Raw genomic sequence first — 22,864 nt, 5'->3', positions numbered from 1 at the left:
AATACACAAGAATATTTCCATCAGGACAGATTTTCTAGTTAGAACATTATGATCACAACGAATAAGTCACACAGGCTTTACCATCCTTCAATTTTCCAAGAAACAAACAACCTCGTATATTGATCATATTCATAATGTCAGATTTTACAACCGCACAAATTCATATAACAAACATGTGGAGTGTCTATTCCTCTCCTTGCAAAGCATAACAAAATTCAGTCATTGCACAGAATTCAGAGCTTGCACAAAATTCAGATTAGCAGGAAGCATAACTGATAAGCTACCAGTTCGTCATTGCAGCTCGTCCATCTGGACCAGCTCCGGGGGATGGGATCCCCGAGGTTGCCCCCTCACGCTCATGAGCAGGTGGACCAGCATTGTCAGTCGCCGCACGACTAGCCCGTACGCCGCCCTGGGCCCACGCAGCTCGCCCATGGCGGCCACAGCGTCTATACGATGAGGCCGTCCAGCCTCTCTGAATGAGGCGGCCGTCACTCTGCCGACGAACAGGGGATCGCCTCGCCGGCCTGGAGGAGCCGACCGTGACACTGCCGACAAGCAGTGGATCGCCTCGATGCATCGCAGGAGGCAGCCACGGGGCATTCAACGACGAGAAGGTCGCCTCGCCGCCTGAAAGTAACACATTCTTGCGCCTCGAAAGATATCGCATCCACTGCCATGAAGGGAACTTGAGCAGATAGCTTGGTCGATTTGGGCGAGTCAACCGTCGCTTGGGAGAGAAAGGAAAGGGCCGGCGTATTTGTATTCTATTTTATTTTTTTAGCGCGCGCTCACGGCCACGTCATATCGGTTCCTAGTCAGCCTGTAAAACGCCCGTAATATCCTGTATGTGTAGCATTATTGCTTTTCCTGCATAGAAAACTTCACGGAGCGGCGTTGATGGATGGATGGATGTCATGATGGGTGTGATTGTGTACCATTATATGACAGCTTCATCACATTGCAGACCTCAACAGATAAGAAAAGGTCACAACCACCAACAGTTTTATTCCGGTACATCTTTCATCAAACATATTCTTCTCGTCGTTCATCAGATAACACCAATCCTACTGGTTGTAACTTCAACGCTGACTGCCTTTGGTGATGTCACCAACTGTAGCAAGAGTTTGGTCGCACCCATCCGTTGTGTCAACATTGACCTTGACGACATCCTTCAAGCATTCCCAGCGGTCCGGTCTACTTTTCCGATGCGGTGTCTTGGTCTCCCTCTATCAGTCACAAGGCTCAAGCATATTCACTTCCAGTACCCCGAGGACAAAATTGCGGGCAAACTTCCACTTTGGTCGGCCCTGCATGTGGCTGCACCTAGATGCATTGTTCTAGTCAAATCCGTTCTCACGGCCATTGCGATCTAACACCTCACTCCTCTGGAGCTCCCTGCTGAAGTTTAGAAAAAAGATTGATAGTCTGCGACGTGCGGGGAGCTCCAGGATTCTGAAAAGGTGTCAGGTGGAACGTGTAAGGTCAATTGGGAGCTTGTGTGCAAGCCCAAGACTTTCGATGGCCATGGGTGTGCTTAACCTTGAGAAATTTGCGACCGCCCTACGCCTTCGCTGGCTCTGGTTTGAATGGACGAACCTTCCTAAAACACGGGCGGGGATCGAAACGACGTGCAGCGACAGGGACAAATATCTCTTCTCAGCGTCCACGATTGTGACTATTGGTGATGGCAAAAAGGCTAAGGTCTGGGAATCCTCTTGGCTTAATGGTCTTCGACCTAGAGATGTTGCGCGAGAGATCTTCAAGACATCTAAAAAGAAGGCATGCTTGGTCACCAAGGCTCTGAACAACAACTTCTGGACCCGGTAAATTGACACTAGTCAAGGACTCACTTTGACACATATCCAAGTGTTCGCGGCCAATTTGGGAGATGGTTGACTGTGTGGCTCTCAATCTTGATAGGAAGGACACTATATCATGAAAATTCACTTTCGATGAAGAATATTCCACGGCTACAACATACATGACGCAGTTTGCGGGCCTCGTTCGCGGCCCAACTTCGCCCACGATATGGAAGAACTGGGCCCCTCTGAAGTGCAAGTTCTTCGCCTGACTTATCATACAAGACCACATGTGGACAATGGATCGACTACGACGGCAAGGATGGCCAAATTGTGGTCTTTGCCCCTATGCAAGCAAACACAAGAATCAACCGCCCACCTTCTATTCCAATGTAGATTCACGGCCCATGTCTGGAACAACGTTGTTGCTTGGCTTGGCATGCAAGACAACTCGCCGCTGACTTGACGCAATGAAGGCATTGTGCATGACTGGTGGCTGAAAACGATCAACCCGGGAGGGCATATATATCAAAAGAACAATAGTCTCCGTTTTGATATTGGTCTCCTGGGAAATTCGGAATGAAAGGAATGCTAGAACCTTTGGCAAGACGGCTTCACCGACCACCGTGGTTGTTGCCAAGATCAAAAAGGAGACCCATCTTTGGGCGTTGGCTCGTGCGCTTACGTCGCAATAGTAGTCTTGTAATTCTGCCATTTTGTGGCTTATGTCTAAAACTCCTTAATTAATGAAAATGACAAATCGTTTGCCTTGATTCAAAAAAAAAATTGCCTGAGGTTGTCATATTTCAATGAATGGCAACAACTTTGAACTTCTCAATATCGTCACTGTTTCCACATTAATTCAAGACTTCAAGTCAAGAGGACTTGAACACATCACTTTGAAACAGAAATGCAATGCCAAGGCCTTTTAAATAACTAAATTACCGAAATTTGAGGTAAAACAGAGGAATCACCGTATGCAACAATGACATGACTATCCAGGTCCAGCATGGGACAGATTTTGCAAGAAGCAAATTGTGCAACTACACCAACAGGGCAACAAATAAACTGTACAGTTAGATTTGAAATAATGATTTGATGAGTAATTAATAGATGAGGCAAATTTTTTGCTTCCGTTTCGCAGGGGGGACGAGTGCACCTTAAAAGCACATGTTTTTGAACGCATACACTATCATCCATGTAAAACATATTTCATAATATCTTTCTCAATATTTAGAAAAACTTACATCGTCACACCTCCACAAATTGAACTTCTGGATGATTTCTGGTGATAAACAAGGGGCTAGAATGGCTATTCTACATTCCAAAAACAAAACCATTCGAGTAGCATGGTATGTATAGTGCAGTATTGTTCTCTGCAATCGGCTGCCTGAAAGGATTTACCTGTATCTGCATGAGAAATGACAGATGATGAAGGTGTTAGTTTCACCGACGCTCCACAATGCAACAGCAAAGAGATGATGAAAGACAGCATATATAGGACATACAGGGAGTCCCAAGGGTTGGCCAGTTATGGAGCTTATGCAGCAAGAGGCCAGATGAGCAGCTTCTTCGCAAAAGTCCGTAAAAATCGCAGGAACTCCAATCCCCCTAATCATTTCCTTGAAACGAAATATAATACAAATGATAATTAGCACCAAATTTTTTTAAAACAAAAAGCCTCTTACAAATATAGCTGACTCAATGTAAATGTGAAATGCCAAAACATGCTTCCATGAATCATGTAGCTGATGGAGTATTACAGAAACAAGAGATATCAATTGACTGCATGCATTTTTTACTTTAAAATCATCAATGAAGTTAAATTGGAGTACTGGCTAGACAAGACGGGGGATACACCAAACATAGGATCAAACAGTTGGAAATCATAAATGCATGCTACAGTACGAAACTAACTTGTTTATTATGCACTCAATACTTACAATAGTTGGCATCCAGCTAGGATAAGCAGCCACACCCGCATTTGGGGCAAGTATAAGATGAGGATTTGAATCCTACCAAGAGACAAATTGTCAGTCAGTCAGCCATACATGAAAATACTTGACTGTGAACCTCACAGGGAACTTTGCATTTTTAAACAAGTCAAGAGTTACTGTTGAGAGAACCTTTACTATATCACCATATCTCTCATGATAGAGTCCTTTCCAAATTCTGAGTGTCACCGAACTGCAATTCAAGTTCTCAGAGGCAATAGAAGATCTACAGTGGCAGCTCTCATCAGAACAGTTTGCATAGCTGGAGATAGTTACAACTTCACCATCCCTGCAAGTCATATCAAAACCACAAAAGAGAGCAGGAACTCCAAACAATTATTCTTCTACTCAGTAATAGGAGATAACTGTGTATATAATACCTGTTGAAAATTTGTATACAAGGCCTACCACTAAAATAATAACGAAAAAAGGCAACATGCTGAACATCAATGTTAGGTCTACAAGATTTCTACCAGCTATCAAACATATGAAGGATAGTACTGCATGTATCATCGACTTAACACTTGGCTAGACTAAATTCGACACTAGTCAAAGGGCGATTCAGTGAAAGCTTTGTAGACTGTTCAATGAAATAACAGACAAAATGCCACGGATGGAGTGGGCCATGCTTTTGTACATAGATGAGGAAGAGGGCACAAGGACCAAACATAGAGACAGGAGAGGCAACGGCGATCAGACATAGGCGAAGGAGAGGTGACAACAATTGGAAATCTGAGTAGTTGCGTGGAACACTGCCCAGAATCTTTATCACCCAGCACTCATTTTAGGTCCTAGTTTTCGCCATTTACATGCTGGCACATTTAACTTGGCCAAACAGCCCCATGCCCGTAAAAACCGTAGTGTAGGCTTATGTCATTTACATCGTTCATAAGGAGCAATCTCTCTCCATTGAACAAAGGAACTCTGGTATGATATGCACTGAAAACAACTTCTGTCCACCAGGTCCAATAAACCGGCACTGTCTAACGTGGCCTTCTCCAAATCTTAAGTATTTGGTTTTTCTTTCAACCACCTTTTGTTTTATAAGTTAAAAGATGTAGCACCATCTTCTATGGACGTCATCGTACTATTTCACTGCAGTAGTCAATATTGCATTCATTTCACACATGTCTAAATGATTAATCTAAAGATGAAATATTTTTCTTCCATATAGCCGTGAATAGATTTCGAGGATGGCTCGCACACAAGCAAGACAGAAATCCTTGTACTATGGAAAGAAATCAGAATTGAATCAAGATTGCACAAACGAATAATGCGATCGAAATTAATGTGGCATAAACAAGAATTTTAAGCATGACACCGCTAAATTATTTCCAGAGTCCAAATTAAGTTCCACCTTTGCAATTTAAGATGACTATAACTGGAGGCAGGTTTTTGTTTAGCTCTCATAAATAAAGGAATGATAAAAATATTGATGGAGAAAAGGTAAATATATGAAGTTGTCAGGCAAACATGAGGAAATATCAAACAGTAAATAGAAAACCAGGAGGGTCCAATTACAGAAGGAGAAAAGAAAGGAAACATGGCTCCGCTCCGCTCCTCTCCGCTCCCCTCCCTCCCGCTCCTCTAGCCTGACCCAGCCCTCCACCAGCCTCGCCGCCGTCGAATCGACGCCGGTGGCCCTCCTCCCCAGCCCCTCCCCCACCCTCCGCCGTGCGCCATGTCCGGGGACCGCGTCTCCTTCGGTGACGGCCGCTGGTCCGGCTCCGACAGCGACTCCTCTGCGCGCTCCTACAGCGAGGTAGCCCGCACGCCGCCAGCCGGCCGGTGCGCCGTCCCCGCGTCTACCTCCCGGAGCACCGCCCCCGCGCCCCCTGCCCCTGGCCCTGTGGTGGCGGCGCCGCGGCTTCCGGCTAAGGCCCGCATAGGCCCCCGCTCCGAGGTACACCGCGTTGCTGGTGGCGACGTGGTGGATGAAGACGGCTTCCAGCAGCCCCGCCGCAAGAACCGTCCCCGCCCCCGCCGTGCGCCCGAGCCGGAGCCCGCGCTGCAACGCCCGCGCAGCCCCTCCCCCGAGGCAATCGCTGGGCTCTGCTTCCGCTGCCTAGATCATCGCCACCGGGTCCGGGACTGCAAGAGCGACATCCGCTGCCGGAAGTGCCTCATCTCCGGCCATGACTCCCGCGGCTGCGAGAGCTTCCACCGGCGTATGGGTCGCGCTCCCCCAAGCACTCGCAGTCAGGACGTCCCCGCGGCCGGCCCCGCCCCCGCCACCCCCCCGCCACCACCTCTGCTCCCAGCTCCGGTTGCCCAGGTGCCTGCCGCTGTCCCAGCGCGGGTCATCCTCGCGCGCACCGTTGCGATGGAAGAGGCAGAGGAAGTGCTGGCCCGGGCCATGGTGATCACCATCACGGGCACCAGGCCGAAAGTGTCCGCCGACGAGGTCGCCGACCTGCTCCACCGCACCTTCAGCTTCGAGGTCGGGGACTTCACCATCCACGCGCACCAGCCCGAGGACTTCATCGTCATCTTCGGCTCTAGAGCCTGCAAGGACCGCATGAACGGCGAGCACCTCGTCTATGGCCCAAGGTTCACCCTGTCGTTGCGTCCGTGGTGCAAGCTCGCGCACGCCAGCTCGGGTGGGTTCGAACACCGTGTCGAGCTCGAGCTCCGCGGCATCCCTGCTCATGCCTGGAATGTTGCCACAGCTGAACACATCCTCGGCACGACGGTTTGGATCGAGCGGCTCCATCCTCGCACTCGGTCCCGCGCCGACCTCGACGTGTTTCGACTTGCTGGCCGCACACATCATCCTGATGCTATCCGGCGCGCCGCTACTCTGGAGGTCGTCGAGCTGCTCCCCGGCGCTGGCTCCTCCGCCCCGACCGTCCGCATCCTGTCGTACCCCATCTCCATCTCCCTCGCACGCTCAGAGATTGACCGCGCCCATGCCCGTGCTGCGATCGCCGCCAGGCGCGACAGGGACGGCAAAGCAGGGGATGGCAACGGCACCGCCCCGGACGCCGGCCAAGACCCTGGCCGCTCCCGCCGCCGCGGCCGCAAGCGCTGTCGCGCCGACGCGCCACCCCCGGGCCGTGCCGATGGCACTGCCATCGATTCCCTAGGATGGCAGGCCAAGGATCGACCTCCGCGTGCAGATGGTGTCGCCATGGCTCCCTGGGGCTCCTGCACGGAGGCGGCGCCGCCGGCCGGCCGTCGTCCCCTCGTGTGCATGCTGCCATGGCCTGGCCGGGATGGGGCCCGCCACTTCCGCTGGGATGCCAAAAGAGGAAAGGCAAAAAGGAAAGTAAAGCAAGCTCCTGTAGACGGTCCTCCCCCCCTGACTGCTGCAATCGGGGACGTAGGGCCAGCAGGTACAGATTCGCCAGGATGCGGGCCAGCTGGCGGCACGGCATTGGCGGCGAGCGGCACGGAAGCCATCCCGAATTTGAATTCAGTGTCGCCTTCTGCCCGAGATGACGGCGCTGGCGGGCCCAACTCTGACCCATGCAGCCCCAGGCCTCGTCGGGATCTGGCCCCTGTCGGCTCGGACAGCGAGGTGCCAGACTCACAGCTGGCGGGCCCATCCTCACCGGCCAACAGCACAGCCCAGTCGGGACAAAGTGGTGCTTTGGCCGCGTCACAGCCTGCCGCAGTTTTGGAGCCTTCTGAGGGTCGGTCCCCGGGGACCGCGATGACCAAGGAGGGGGAGGGCGCGCGAAGCGTTTCTCCCGCCGTTATTTTGCCGCCTCCCCCAGCCATGCAAGATGCTCCCCCCCACGTGTCGGCCCTGCAGCCCGCCACTTCACCGCCAAGGCCCATGCTAGCTGTTGAACCGGTGCAAGACCAAATTCCGTCTCCACCATCATCGCCCCCTCCTCAACTCACTGCTAGGGGGCCCACCGAAGACTGCGTTGCCATGCGCTCGGCCCCCAACCGCTTCGCCTCGCCGCCGGTTACCTTCCGTCGCCCTAGAGAACGTATTACTGCCGACATGCACTGGACCCTTGGGAACTTCCTTGCTGCCGCCACGAAACAAATTGCTGCCTCTCTCCCCACGCCGGGGAAGAGGCACACCCGACGTCCACTAAGCTTCTCCGTCCCTCGCCGCGGCCGCTCTGCCTCCACTGCCAAATCCCCTGGAGCGGCGCCGCCCACTGCCGAAAGGAGGGCACGGGTGCAGGTCTTGCGCACACTTGGGATCATTGGCATCGACCAGCGGATCACTTCCGCGGAGATGCGCGCATATGATGGCATCTTCGCCGCGCCCATCCCGCTCGACGTACTCGCGGCTATGGCCGCGCTGATTGATCGAAAGCTACCGGAGGGACTTTGCCGTCTGACGAGCACCCCTGCGACCGTTGCCGGCGCCGGCGAGACTTAGCCCCCGCGTTGCAATCTCCGACCGTCGATCCCGTTGTTTATGGATCACGGCCCTAAGATTGTAGTTTGGAACTTCCGCGGCTTAAACTCTCGCGTTCGACGTTACGCTGTTAGATCGCTGATCGAGACTACGGGCGCGACCATTGCCTGCTTCCAGGAAACAAAAATGGATTTCATTTGCTCGTCGGTGCTTCTCGATACGCTGGGTTCTGAGTTTGACGATTACGTATACCTGCCGGCATTAGGTACGCGCGGAGGCATCCTCCTCGCTTGGAAGAGCCGGTCTGTGAGCATCACAGACCCAACGTTCTCTACGAACGCACTCACCGCTAAGGTTGCTCTCGGCACAGCCACGCCCTGGTGGTTGACGGTCGTATACGGCCCGCAGGATGAGGCGGCAAAGGTCGCCTTTCTCCAGGAACTCCGTGATATCCGCGTCGGCTGCCCTCGGCCATGGATGCTTTGCGGTGACTTTAATCTGATCTACCGCGACGAGGACAAAAATAACGGCAATCTCCATCGGCGCATGATGGGCAGATTCCGACGAGTGATCAATGAGCTCGCGCTGAAGGAAGTATATCTCAACGGGCGCCGCTATACTTGGTCGAATGAGCAGTCCCCCCCCCACCCTCGTGCACCTCGACAGAGTCTTATGCACCTCGGACTGGGAGGAAGCACATGCTGCGTGTCACCTTCGTTGCCTGGCTTTGGTCGTTTCCGATCACAGCCCGCTGTTGCTGGACTGTTCCCCCGTGCCTGCCGCTCAACATCGCTTCCGCTTCGAGGATCTCTGGCTGCGGCTCGACGGCTTCAACGACACGGTCGACGTAGCCTGGAATTCGGTCACCCATGCTGACCCATTCCACCGTCTGATGCTGCGGCTCCAGGCAACGGCGCGGTCGCTGACTAGTTGGAGCTCTCGATCTGTTGGGAACATCAGAAGCAAGCTCGCCATCTCTCGTGAGCTCATCTCACGGTTCGACAAGGCGCAAGAGGATAGGCTGCTATCACCCCATGAGGAGTGGCTCCGTAAGCAGCTCAAAATCTCCTACCTCGGACTCGCCTCTATGGAGCGCACGTTAGCTCGCCAGCGTGCCCGTTTGGCATACCTGAAGGACGGCGATGCCAATACCGCCTTCTTCCATCGGCAGTGCTCTTATCGCCGGCAGAAGTCCAGGATTCTTGGGCTCGCCGTGGAGGGCCACCTGATCACCGAGCAGGAAGGTCTCGCCCAGGCAGCCTACGAGCACTACGACGCCCTCCTGGGCACCGCCCTCGACCGCGAACACACCTTGGAACTGTCGGAGCTGATCGAGCCCACGGACCTGGAGGACCTAGACCCGCCTTTCAGCGCCGACGAGATCTGGGCGGCGATTAAGCGCCTGCCTGCGCATAAGGCGCCAGGGCCGGATGGCTTCAGTGCAGAGTTCCTGCGGGCCTGTTGGAGCACGGTTAGACAAGACCTCCTCGACGTCTTCCAGCAGTTGTCTGAGCTACGAGGCAGGGGCTTTGCTAGCCTGAACCAAGCGCTGCTCTCCCTGCTGCCTAAGCGAGCTGGCGCCAATACGCTCAATGATTTCCGGCCCATTAGTCTGATCCATCTTGTGGCCAAGATCTTCGCCAAGGTCCTCTCGCTGCGCCTCGCCCCAAAACTCGATGGACTGGTCAGCAAGAGTCAGAATGCTTTCATCACTGGTCAAAGCCTCCACGACAATTTCATCCTTGTCAAGCATTATGCGAGGCTGCTACACCAGCTCGGAGCCCCGAGGATCCTGCTCAAGCTGGACCTGGCGCGCGCGTTCGACTCCCTGTCCTGGCCCTTCCTATTCGAGGTCCTGCGGGGATACGGCTTTGGCAGCAGATTCCTGGAGTGGATAGCCATCCTCCTCTCATCAGCAAGCACGCGAGTCCTGATGAACGGTGAGCCCGGCCCCCCTATATGGCACCGTCGAGGGCTACGTCAAGGAGACCCCCTCTCTCCGCAGCTGTTCGTGCTCGCTGTAGACACACTCGGACGACTAATCCGGAGGGCCATCGAAGTTGGTGTTCTGGCACAGCTGCACCCTGCGAGGTCAATCCCCGCGGTGTCGCTATATGCCGACGACGTTGTGCTCTTCTGCCACTGCTCCGCACACGACACAAGGGTTGTACGTGAGATCCTAAAGCTGTTCGGATCAGCTTCTGGCCTGATGGTGAACTACACCAAAAGCACGGCAACTCTGTTGCACTGCGACGACGACACAGCCACTACCGCCATCGCCAACCTGGGTTGCCCCATCACCCAGCTCCCGCTCACCTACCTCGGGATCCCCCTCACAATAAGGCGTCCCTCGGCCGCCCAGCTTCAGTCCCTGGTGGATAGGATCACCGATCGCCTGCCAACTTGGAAGGCGGGGCTGATGAACAAGCCTGGACGCCTTGCCTTGGTCAAATCCGTCCTGGGAGCCATCCCCGTGCACCAGCTCCTAGCGTACGCGCCGCCGCGTAAGACGCTTCGTCAGATCGAAAAAATCGAGCGCGGATTCTTGTGGGCTGGTCGACGTGCAGCCAATGGCGGACAATGCCACGTTAACTGGCGTCGCGTCTGCCGGCCTTTGCAGCACGGTGGCCTTGGCGTGCAAGACCTGGAACGCGCCGGCTTTGCCCTTCGCCTCCGCTAGCTCTGGTTCTCCCGCACAGACCCGGAGCGTGCCTGGCATGGCCTGGACTTGCAGTCCTCCTCCGAGGAACGCGCGCTCTTCTTCGCCTCTACCTTCATGACCGTCGGCAATGGCAACGCTGCCCGCTTCTGGGAGGACCGATGGCTTAATGGCAGGTCCGTCTGCGAACTAATGCCCCAGCTGTACACATGCATACCGAAGAGACGGCGCAAGATCAGGACAGTGGCTGAGGGTCTCCTTGGCAACTCCTGGGCCCGAGACATTCTCTGAGTTCTAGGCGTCCACGAGATAGGCCAATACTTGCAGCTCTGGCAACTTGCCCAGCAAGTCACGCTCTCAACCGAACCAGACAGGCTAACTTGGAAGTGGACGTCCAACGGCATCTACACCGTGCATTCTGCCTACCTAGCAACATTCCAGGGCTCCACAACGTGCTCCTCTTGGAAGCTTATATGGAAGAATGGGGCTCCCCCAAAGGTCAAATTCTTCCATTGGCTGGCCTGCCAGGACCGATGCTGGACAGCGGAGCGCCTCGCGCGCCACGGAATGCAGCACCACCCCCGATGCCTGCTCTGTGATCAAGCCCCAGAAACGATGCGCCACCTGATGCTAGAATGCCCATTTGCTCGCCAAACTTGGCATGAGATCCTTGCCTGGCTCAAGATGACTGCCACCCCACCAGACCATGAGGCCTCACTCATGGACTGGTGGCTACAGGCCAGGCAGAATACGCCGAAATCGCTGCTCAAGGGCCTCGCGTCCGCCACCCTCCTCGTGCCATGGATGATCTGAAAACACCGCAATGCTTGCGCCTTCGAAGGGGCCCAGCCTTCCTCGCTGCAACTGCTCAGCAACATCAAGGAGGAGGCCACTGCCTGGGCCAACGCGGGCGCCCGTGGACTTAGAGTAGTTCTCCCACAGACCTGGGATGTCCACTAAATTCTATCGATTTTGCTTTGTAACTGGTGCCTCCTAGGAGGACATGTAACCCAAACTCTGCCTCTTCAATGATAAAAACGCAAATGTCATTTGCGCTTTCTCGAAAAAAATAGAAAACCAGCTTCGGTAACTAACCTGGATCTTGGAACTGCCGGCCCTACAAGTTCAATGCGAAGGTGTACACCTGGAAATAGTGCACGTAGTTCTGCAAACACCGCAAGCTGAAGCAGCTCTTTCTCAGGTCCTTGAGATATTTAAGTAGCATAATATGCATGAAGAAAGCAAAACATCAGTGCCTGTTATCATGGTTGAAAGAGCCATAGATTCCAGTACTTAAACAAAGATATTTCTCCTGTAGCGGGTTGTGGTAAAACTGGAACCAGCACATAACTAAAACCTGATTGTTGTGTTATTAACTAAAACCTGACTGTTGTATTATTGACTACTAACCAATACAAGACAAGCTAAGATACATTATTTATATTCAAAGTTTCGAAGATACTGCGAGTTATAACACCCTGAATTATATATTTTTTTTCTTTTACAGAAGAGAAAGAATAATCAAAATTTTGTCTCACTGAACAGCCTACAAAACTTCCAACGTCTGCTGCAATCTGCACAATAACAGACTAAGAAAGTTCCTGCCCTGAATTAAGGACAAGATTGCTTACTACTTAATGGCATGTATTTGTGCCCAAATATTTACTGATAATCCTGTACAACCAATACAATGTGGGACGAAGGTACTCAATGACACAAATGACAATACCAGGAGAAGCTTATACTTTTGAAATAAATTTCAGCAGGCGTTAAGAAGTTTGTTTTTTCTTCAACAAATACTGTAAATTGACATGTTCCATTTTACCAACGCTTTAAGTACAAGATTGCTTACTACTTAATGGCACATATTTGTGCCCAAATATTATCAATCCTGACCAAGCAATATAATGTGGGACGAAGCTGGTCAATGAAACAAATGGTAATACCAGGAGACACTTATACTTCTGAAATAAATTTCAGCAGGCATTAAGAAGTTTGGCTTTTCTCCAAAACTTCAACAAATACTTTAAATTGGCATGTTCAAGTTTACCAACGCTTCAAGACTGCAAAAAATGCAATCATCCACAACTAGCCCTAGCACAGAGTGAACCTCCAAGGCATTTAAAACCAGCTTGGTCCAACAAAGAATGACGCTAGCAGGAACCACCGAACCAGCTTGCTACCATGGAACAACGGGACGTACACAGATGCATGCAAACACTCTACATGTCAGAGAGCTGAACATAACAAATTTTACCTAAATAGTGAATGCGCAGAGTGTCATGTCCATCATATCTTGAGGCTCGGGTGCGAGATAGTTGAAGGCAATGATATATACTAAGTGGCTACAAAATTGAAGCAAGTGCTGTCAACAGTAGTCCAACGGCTATGTCCAAAGGTTATAAAGTTAATCCACAAATTTGAAAGTTATAACTAAATAGTCCAATGAAGGTTTTGTTTTGTCCACTCCAAGCTTGCAACATTTTTGCATTTCTTTTTTTCATAACATAACTTGTTCGAAACAGAACTACTTGTTGATGCAATGTAATCTTGGCTTAGGAATTAAAGTGCAATAAATAAAATAGACTCTACAAATATTTCAAATGCATTTGTACGGAGTACTACATACTACACTAGAGTGGCTGTATCAAGCAGTAGCAGGCTGCGATGGGACCGCAACTGTACACAATACTACAACAGCTTCATCTCCCTGTCCGAAAAATGCTATATAAAAAAAGTTTGCCCCACTTAACTTCAACTCCTCCCTTTACTCACTTTGCAGTTAACATTGTTCAGTATCAGGCCACTTATAATTGATGATATTGACACTGTTCAAGAACTTCAGTATCAGACCACTTATCTCAATGTAAATAGAACCTTTCACACATATTCCTATATATAACGGTTGTGTTTGCAATGCACTGACCAAAACAAATTCCGAACTTATCGCTCCATTCACATGAAAATTTGGTACGTCTTATTTTATTTCTGCAGACACATACTTGTTCACCCGTGCAATCATCATTTCTAGCACAGCACATGGTTCAAATAACCAATAGCAAACAAATCAAGCCCACAAATGGTACCCAGAATAGTATCTTGTTTTAGGTGATGGATGTGTTTTTGTGTATCCTTTTTTGTTCGTTAAGGAGTTCTGGAAGTAGTTGCATCTCCTTTGTTTGGACCTTTATTTTGCCCTCCTATTATTGTAATATAATATGTTTCCCGCAAGTTCTTACTAACAAAATCAAACCCACCAGATGACATAACGAGTAACAGGATATGTAAAGAGTACCGCTTGTAAAAAATAATACTCCGTATATCATAAGATATTGTACTGCACATAGCCACATACCCAGTGAAGTAAAACTGCCACAGGTGAATGTAAAGGAAGGGATCTCCACTGATAGTAGTCTTCCCAGCTTGCCAGGGGTGCGGGCACAGGATTTTCAGGCTCTATGGTTCACAAAAAATGTGATATTTTTAATTACGATGCAATAAACATATTTCCAGCAACCTGACCAAATCCAGAGATGCACCTGTACATGGGCAAAGTGAGCTTTCCATGTTCCATTCAGCTGTTATGCTGTACATTATGCAGAACAAACAAAGTCAAATTACCTGACACTAACGATGGAATAAAGAAATAACAATTTTAAGCCATGTAAATAGTGTGTTCAATAAATAATTAGCCATTGAGACATTTATACCAACATGAAAATGGCAAAGACTGATTCCTAATGACCAGAAAAAGGAGAGCACATACACAAGAAGAAAGACTCAAGATTATACAAGTTAGATCCATTGGATGAAAAAAGTGATAGATCATAGACTACTACATAAAAAGTGGAGATACAAAAACAATTCATCGTTATACAAAAAAGTTACCCGCACCCTCATACACCATTACAAAATCAATGCATCCTTCTTGAACTCTTTTGATGCCCTATATGAAGTTAGGCAAAAAATATGACGATGAACACAAGACTCTATAAACAATTTCCAAACAAAGTACCAGAAAAATCACTCCATCAATTATAGAATATCAAACTGGATGGTCAAGAGTGCTTCCTAGAGTTCATTATTATGTTTAATTGACAAGATCAAATCCAGGGATGCTCTTCTGCCGCTGGCGCACTGAGTATTTCTTAGTGTGTTCGTTTCGCTCTTTCTTTCAGTTGTTTAGCTGGCCTTGACTAAGGCATGTACAGTTTTCTAATCGTTAATACAACGAGACATAATGCTCATTGAGTTTTCTTGAAAAGAACAGTAGGTCAATATGTTGTTTTCTTTTACAAACCTTAAGTCCTTGACACAAGCAATATCTGGGCCACACATGCATTCTGATTTCCAGAGTCCTTTCAGGTGAACTTTGATTGACTCCAAAAACAAGCACCTCATACTTTGGTTTGTATTATTCTAAAATTAACAAAATGTGTGTGAGAAAACAAGACATTACTAAGCAATGAAGAAACACAAGCTCTTTAATTTGTATAAAAAGGTAACTTAGAAGACCAGGTGAGGTAAGTGCAGAACATGAATGAAGGCAATAAAATGCTCAATAACATCAGACATGAGAAGAAAACAAAAAAGCACGCAGAAACAGAATATCACTATTTCGAAAAGATAGGAAGTACCAGCACAAGAGGTTCGACGGAGAATGTGAACGGAAATTGGCTGAGCATATCAATGCGACTCATTTGTGTTGCAAGCCTTGCACATTCTTCTTTATGAACTTTCCAATGTATGAACTAAAAAGGGATTGCCAAATTAATGCATCAAAAATATATGTAAAAGGAGAATGATAAGTAATACATTTATAGAAGAATTTACTTCCTAGTACACTGCTATAAACTCCACTGACCCTGTCAGATAGTGCTACGTGGCACCTATGTACAATGCTAATACCTCTGTTGAAGAGCCAAAATGCTTTTGATGGTTATCAAATAGCCCTCTGCAAAGTGAACTAAAAACGTGTCTGCAGTTCGATAGCAATCTCCTGATTTCTGATGATTCCCGCATTGTGTTTTTGGCTTATTTAGAACAACAGCCATAACAAATTTACAACTATGTAACTCAATCCTAATGTACCCATGAGCCTCCAAGAATCAAGTGAACTCTTTTCTAGCAATATTTTCACCAAAACATTGCACGATCAACTAATTTGTAGTACATTCCTCACAATGTCAATCTAAAACCCCCAAAGAAAAATCAACCTAGAACCACAAAACCTCGATGCTACAAAGCTCACGATATACACGAGCCCAAATGTGCCCATTCCTTAGACATATATCGCTATTCAGAGTGCTACTGCCATGCCGGTCATTCTTGGAGCTAGAGCACCAACCCAAACTCCCAAACCCTCCACCCAAATTTCAAGAACTAAATAAATTGTAACAGAACAGAAGATAAAAGGGAGAGGTGCTACCTGGTGGTCTTTCGAGCAGTAGGCTACAGCCCCACAGCTGCCGCACCGCCGGTGGGTGCCGCTGGTGCATGGATCCTCCGCTAACCCCTTTGCCGCACACTCCATCGTCGTCTGACAAAGAAAAAAAGAAAGGGAAGGTGAACTCTTCGAGGGGTGACAAAGGCGGCTCCAGCCCACAAATAAGCTGTGTAGCGCACTGCAATTTTTTCGCGTGTGCTATTAGTGGTAGTGACTGCTGGCTGGTATCTCTTCTGTTTATTTAAGGGATAAGTATATTTTTCATCCTCGAATTCTGGCAATAGTATAGAAATTGTCCCTCAACTCTGAAACCACTAAAACTCGGTCCCTCAACTATTTAAACCGGATACTTTTCGTCCCTCACGACGCTTAAAGTGGTTTTGGTATATTACGTGGACCCGGTGTTGACTAAAACCGTCCATGTGGCCTGGTTTTAACCGCCATGTAATCTGACCTATGTTATTTATGAAAAATTGGGTTTGCTCAGAGCATTTCAGTCGCATGTTTGTCCAGTTTGGTAACAGAAAATTGTATGCAACTAGATGTTTTCAGTTTCAGACCATTGTATAAACTGAATGGGATTCATAGCAGATTGTTCACATGATTTTAGACCATTGTGTAAACTGAATGCATGGCAGATTGTTCACTTGTTCATAGATGATTGGACAGAGTACTGAACTGAACAGATTGCATGACAAACATAGTCTGTCATAACCACAGACATAGTAGTGATTAGTCTTACAAGCAAATCACAAGAGAATTCCCAAAGTCTGACAAAGTAAATGAGAAATAGTACTGATTAGTCTTAGAAGCAACCACAAACATGAATTCTGACATAACCACAAGCGATAACCACAAACATGAGTACAGGTACACTAGTCCAGTAGTTTTGCTGGGACTTTCTTTGTTCTTTTATTTCCTCGAACTTGAGAACTTGCAGCACCAGATGTAACATTGACTGTAAATGATGAACTAGACTGCACATTTACTATCAAAACCAGGCCACGTGGACAGTTTTAGTCAAAAACGGGTCCACGTCATACCAAAACCACTTTAAGCGCCGCGAGAGACCAAAAGTATCCGGTTTAAATAGTTGAGGGACTGAATTCTAGTGGTTTCGGAGTTGATGGACCATTTATATACAATCGTCGGAGTTCAAGAACGAAAAATATACTTATCCCTTTATTTAATCTTGTTGGTTGTTCAATGCTAATTACCATGTGAAGTTGTGAACTGAAAAGTTAGAATTCGTATATAAAGTAGTGATTTTAAGCACCCTGTGCCCTGTACTGTCGGCGCAGGTGACTGGTGATTATTAAGCTGCAAACTGCGTTCAGTACTACGCTATTGCATTGCAAGAAAACAAAATCTGCACCCTGCCAACTATGCATACTAAATTACCAATTCTGAACCCTGCTGACATCCTACCAACCGCAAGCAGGTTACAAATTTCTGTCTAGTTTGTTCCAGTTGAAGAGAAGCCAACCATTTCATCTGTTTGTGAAGTAAAATTTCTGGTTTGCATCAAGGATGCGCGTAGCTAACAAGCCGGGCTTCACACACCGTTTCTTCGGGACTATTCAAGCCCAGCATCCAAGAAGACACTGGGAAGGAGGGAAGATAGAGGGGAATGCCTTACGGGTCTGAAGCTTGACGGGGCGGAAGACGGCGGGCTGTGAGGTGGAGGTGGAGGAAGATCACGCGCTGACCAGTGATTCCGTGAGGCGCTTTGGGGCACGGACGGACGGCGGGCGGTGACCGGGAGCGGCGGAGCTCGGAGGGCACCGACGGCGGGTAGAGCGGGCGGCGAAGGTCGAACGGGTGGACCGGGGGTATAACGGCGATACACGGACGGGCGGCGGCGGCGGCGGCGGCGGCGGCGGCGAGGGATCCCTAGTTTTCTATGTCTCGCTCGGAGCGCGGCTGGCTGTATTACTTTTTGCTGGAAAAGGCACCAACAGTATCGGACTGATGTCAGGACCATCTTCAAAAGAACGCGCAACACTTGCAGTTCCGTCAGTTATCCAACGGCTTCTAGTATATCTCTCTCGTACCGGTTCGTATCAGCCGTTGGATGAGACTATTCACTTTCCCGTTGCCGTATACTGTAGCTGTTGTCGGTAATTTCCCTTCGAGTTACTGTGGGGTAAAACTTCTGCCTATAAAGCAGCCGGGTTGTGGCTTAGCTCAGTATTGATTCTCTTGTGATTTGCCTTTGAGCAACGAATATACCCTATAGCTAATATATCTCGGATCTGAGGCCATACTTTCCCCTTTCTTCGTGCAAGAACACCACCTGAATTACCCTCGGGTCTTGACAAATTGGTATCATGAGCTACCGATTCTCGGCCATAGAGATGATAGAGTAAGATAGTACCTCTTCGATCCATGATTCCCACCCTTTTGAGGAAGATTCACTACTGGAAAACAGTTTTTTGCCATCTGCTGCTTCTTTGTCGTCTGTTGGCTGATGGCAAAGACCCTCTTTGCCATCAGCTACCAGAAACCAGACGGCAAAGAGGAGGCTGATGGCAGATAGGGTATTTGCCATCTGTTGCTTCTTTGTTGTCTGCTGGCTCATGGCAAAAACCAGTCAGGCTGACGGCAAAGAGCTGGGCTCACGGCAAATATCACTTAGGCAGACGGCAAAGCGCTCGGCTGGCCCACCCCGCACCCCCTCTCTCCCCCCTAACGACCTCTCTCTTTGTCGTCCGCTTTTCTCCTCTGTGCCGTCGGGAGGCGGACGACAAAGAGGGTGCGCCCCTAACGGCCGTTAGCCCCACCCCCACACGCCTCTCTCTCCCCCCTAATGGCCACCCCACACCCCTCTCTCTCACCCCCGACACCACCACCGCCGCCGCGCCCTCCTCCGGCCTCCCTACGCCGCCGCCCCTCCTCCTCCGGCCTCCCTGCGCCCCCTCCTCCTCCGGCCTCCCTGCGCCCCCTCCTCCTCCGGCCTCCATGCGCCCCCTCCTCCTCCGGCCTCCCTGCGCCCCCTCCTCCTCCCTCCTCCGGCCTCCGGCCTCCCTGCGCCGCCGCCCCCCTCCTCCTCCGGCCTCCATGCGCCCCTCCTCCCTACGCCCCCTCCTCCACCATGCCCCCTCCTCCTCCCCGGGACCTCCTCCACCACCACCGCCGTCGGAGCTCGCCCCTTCTCCACCACCACCCCCTCCGCCACCATCGCCGTCTCCTCCACCGTCGCACCCTCCTCCTTCCCGGCCGCCCCCCTCCGGTGAGTCCTTTTTTTTCTTTTCTTGCTAATTTACAGATTTAGTTTTGTTTTGTTAATTAGTGGTAGCTAGATTATTGTTAGTAGTTTTAGTTGTAGATTTAGTTAGGTTAGTAGTTTTAGTTAGGTTAGTTAGTTAGCTTGGTTAGTTAGGTGGAGGAGGAGAAGAGGAGGAGGAGGAGGACGAGAAGAGGAGTAGGAGGAGGAGAAGAAGAAGAAGAAGAAGAAGAAGAAGAAGAAGAAGAAGAAGAAGAGGAGGAGGAGGAGAAGAAAAAAATAAGAAGGAGAAGAAGAAGAAGAAGAAGAAGAGAAGAAAAAATAAGAAGGAGAAGAAGTAAAGAAGAAGAGAAGAAGAAGAGAAGAAGAGAATAAGAAAAAAATAAGAAGGAGAAGAAGAGAAAAAAGAAGAAGAAGTTGATTTTTTATTGTTTGGTATTTAGTGGTAGCTAGATTCTTTTTTAGTTACTTAGTGGTAGATTCTGTTTTTTTTGTTTAGTGCTATCTAGGTTTAGCGATAGGTTTAGTTAGCTTGGTTAGATAGGTTAGTTAGTTAGTTAGCTTAATAAAAAGAATAGGAAGAAGAAGAAGAGGAGGAGGAGGAGAAGAGGAGAAGAGGAGGAGGAGGAGAAGAAGAAGAAGAGGAGGAGGAGAAGACAAACATAAGAAGGAGAAGAAGAAAAGAAGAAGAAAAGAAGAAGAAAAGAAGAAGAGAAGAAGAATACCTTCTCCTCCTCCTTCTTCTCCTCCTTCTTCCCCTCCTCCTCCTTCTCCTTCTTCTTGATTTCTTCTTATTCTTCTCCTCCTCCTCTTTCTTCTCCTCTATCTTATTCTCCTGACCTTATTTTCCCCAACAATGAGATAATTAGCCCATTTAGCTACAAAATGGCATAAAAACCTTGGTTAGCTCATGAATATTATATTCTTAACATTTTTTCCTCTAAAATGACATAATTAGAATATTTGTGTTGATCGGGTGGATTTACATGTGATAGTTGTCTCGTCGCTGTGAGGTCTGTTGTGCGAAGACCTGCCCGTGTGTTGTACGAGCTTCGCCCCTGCATTCGTGGGTCAGTACAAATTTTATCTCCTCCCCGCCCCTTCATTTACTGTGGCTCGGTTTCTGGATGAAACTTTCTAGATTTAGGTAATTAAATTAATTTATCAGTATGCGTGACCAGTATGCGTCTCCCGTTCGAAAGGGCGACATCTATAAATATGCATGTCTTCGCATATTTATAACCGCCATCCTTTCGAATTGTCCAACATTATCTATGGACAACCCGAGTATGTTTAGATTGGGTTCGTTTTCCCGTATGTTGTGCTCTGGATCCGATGCGGAATTTCGTTGGTGCCTCCCTGTTGTTCTCCGGATGCACATCCTCTCTGTTTATTGCGGAGACGTGTATCAGGAGAACAGCGGGGAGGTGCTGCCGAAATTTTGCGTTGGATCCGGAGCAGAGCATGGGAAAACGAACCCAATCTACACATACTCGGGTGGGATTAGGACCTATCTTTACCTATTAGCGTGTAGGTTGCCTGGACGTAATAAAAATGGCGAACCTGATTAACCGATGAATATAAATGCTAAATTATATATAAATATATTTCTTCTGTCTTTAGTAGCTACGCAAGATGAGTGATCGTGCGTGGATGTATACCGGTCACCCTAGTCAAAAAGAGATGACGAAAGAATGGTTTGTAAAAACAAAGGAATTTGTGAAAGCCGCATTCGCAAATGGCCAGGAAAGAAACTATTGCCCCTGTCCTGGATGCGACAACTATAAAAAGACGACAGATGCTGTAATGATTAAACACCTGCAGAGGAGGGGTTTTAAGCCTAATTATATGGTGTGGACATTTCATGGTGAGTCTATACAACGCACAAGAGTTGAGGTGGTCCGTCGTCGCACGGACGAGCATGGTACCGGGATCGAAGACATGGTGCAAGACTTTGATGATGCTCGGGATTCGGAAGATGAGATGGAGGAATCTGCAAAGGCCTTTTATGAAATGTTGGAGTCTTCAAAGCATCCTCTCCATGAGCACACTGAGCTCTGTCAGCTGGATGCAATTGCACAAGTAATGGCTCTGAAGGCTCAGTTCAACTTGGGAAGAGAATGCTACGACGCGATGATGACACTATTTGGACGCTTCCTACCCAAAGGCCATGTCATGCCTGCAAACCTGTACCAGTCGGACAAAATACTTCGTGTACTTAAGATACCATATGAGAAGATAGATGCATGTGAGAAAGGATGTGTCTTATTTAGGAAGGAGTATGCACACTTGGACTATTGTCCCAATTGCGAGTCTTGCAAGTATCTTGTGGTAGACAACGGTATGGGTGAGAAGAGGCAGACCAAAATCGCAGTTAGTGTTCTTCGGTATATGCCAATCGTACCAAGACTTCAACGTCTTTTCATGGTCGAAGAGACAACCAGACAGATGACATGGCACAAATTGGGCAAAAGAACCGAACTAGATGCGGATGGTAATAAGATGATGGTACACACATCGGATGGGGAAGCGTGGAAACATTTCGATGGATTGCATCAGGATAAAGCGGCAGATCCAAGGAATCCTCGAGTCTGCGCCACCACGGATGGTTTTAATCCCTTCGGCATGACGGCAACCCAATACAGTTGTTGGCCTGTATTTATCATTCCACTCAATCTCCCCCCCGGGCAGATTATGCAAAGAAATAACATATTTCTGACGTTGATAATTCCAGGGCCCGATTATCCGGGGAAGAATATGAATGTGTACCTGCAACCGCTTAAGGATGAATTGGAAGAAGCTTGGGATAATGGGGTGAAGACATACGATGCCGCTAGAAAAGAAAACTTCAAAATGCATGTGTGGTACATGTACTCTATGCATGACTTGCCAGCGTATGCGTTATTCTCTGGATGGTGTGTGCATGGAAGGTTCCAGTGCCCCCAATGCAAGGCAGCTCTTCAGTTTCATTGGTTGTAGGAGGATCGGAAGTATTCTTGCTTTGACTTGCATAGACAGTTCCTGGATCCTGACCATTAGTTCAGAAAAGACGAGAAGAACTTTACCAAAGGTAAAGTTGTCAAAACCTTGGCACCACCTGCGTTCATAGGCCAACAGATCCTGGATCAGTTAAACGCCCTCGAGCCTGATCCAGAGTGTCCAAGGTATTTCAAGGGGTATAATTGAAAACACGCCTGGACTCACAAGCCATGCTTTTGGGATCTGCCTTACTTCAAAGACCTCCTTCTTCCACACAATATCGACATGATGCACACTGAAAAGAATATCGGAGAGGCTATTTTTGGTACATTGTTCGACATAGATGGGAAGACAAAGGATAATGCTAAGGCTAGAGTCGATCAAGAGACACTATGTCATAGACCATTACAAAACATGCGAGAAGGCAAAGGAAA

At 48.7% G+C, this 22,864-nt stretch overlaps 1 protein-coding gene across 1 annotated transcript; it reads right to left on the bottom strand.

Annotated features, from left to right (window-relative positions):
• Positions 1–2,975: 2,975 nt before the first annotated feature.
• Positions 2,976–18,162, bottom strand: LOC123395054 (zinc finger MYND domain-containing protein 15). The gene is made up of 12 exons (XM_045089974.1): positions 17,865–18,162; positions 16,208–16,318; positions 15,417–15,530; positions 15,080–15,198; positions 14,319–14,365; positions 14,135–14,235; positions 13,037–13,124; positions 11,875–11,983; positions 3,929–4,085; positions 3,746–3,817; positions 3,311–3,424; positions 2,976–3,212 (listed from the first exon to the last, which is right to left on the bottom strand). Exons 2-12 carry the CDS (start codon positions 16,310–16,312, stop codon positions 3,120–3,122), a joined length of 1,119 nt encoding a protein of 372 aa, XP_044945909.1. The 5' UTR covers positions 16,313–16,318; positions 17,865–18,162; the 3' UTR covers positions 2,976–3,119.
• Positions 18,163–22,864: the final 4,702 nt, after the last annotated feature.

The sequence above is a fragment of the Hordeum vulgare genome, chromosome 5H, assembly GCF_904849725.1.
Source record: "Hordeum vulgare subsp. vulgare chromosome 5H, MorexV3_pseudomolecules_assembly, whole genome shotgun sequence".
Taxonomy (NCBI): Eukaryota; Viridiplantae; Streptophyta; class Magnoliopsida; order Poales; family Poaceae; genus Hordeum; species Hordeum vulgare.
Note: the sequence above shows the minus strand (reverse complement) of the source record. Positions and strands in the feature narration are given on the sequence as shown.

Excerpts from the sequence above, each read along its gene's own strand:
- LOC123395054 (XM_045089974.1), bottom strand. The coding sequence starts at position 16,312 with ATGGAGTGTGCGGCAAAGGGGTTAGCGGAGGATCCATGCACCAGCGGC. Across the intron at positions 15,199-15,416 it reads CCGTCGAACCTCTTGTGCTG|AATAATACAAACCAAAGTAT; the intron begins GTACTTCCTATC and ends TGTTAATTTTAG. Across the intron at positions 3,818-3,928 it reads GATATGGTGATATAGTAAAG|GATTCAAATCCTCATCTTAT; the intron begins GTTCTCTCAACA and ends GTCTCTTGGTAG.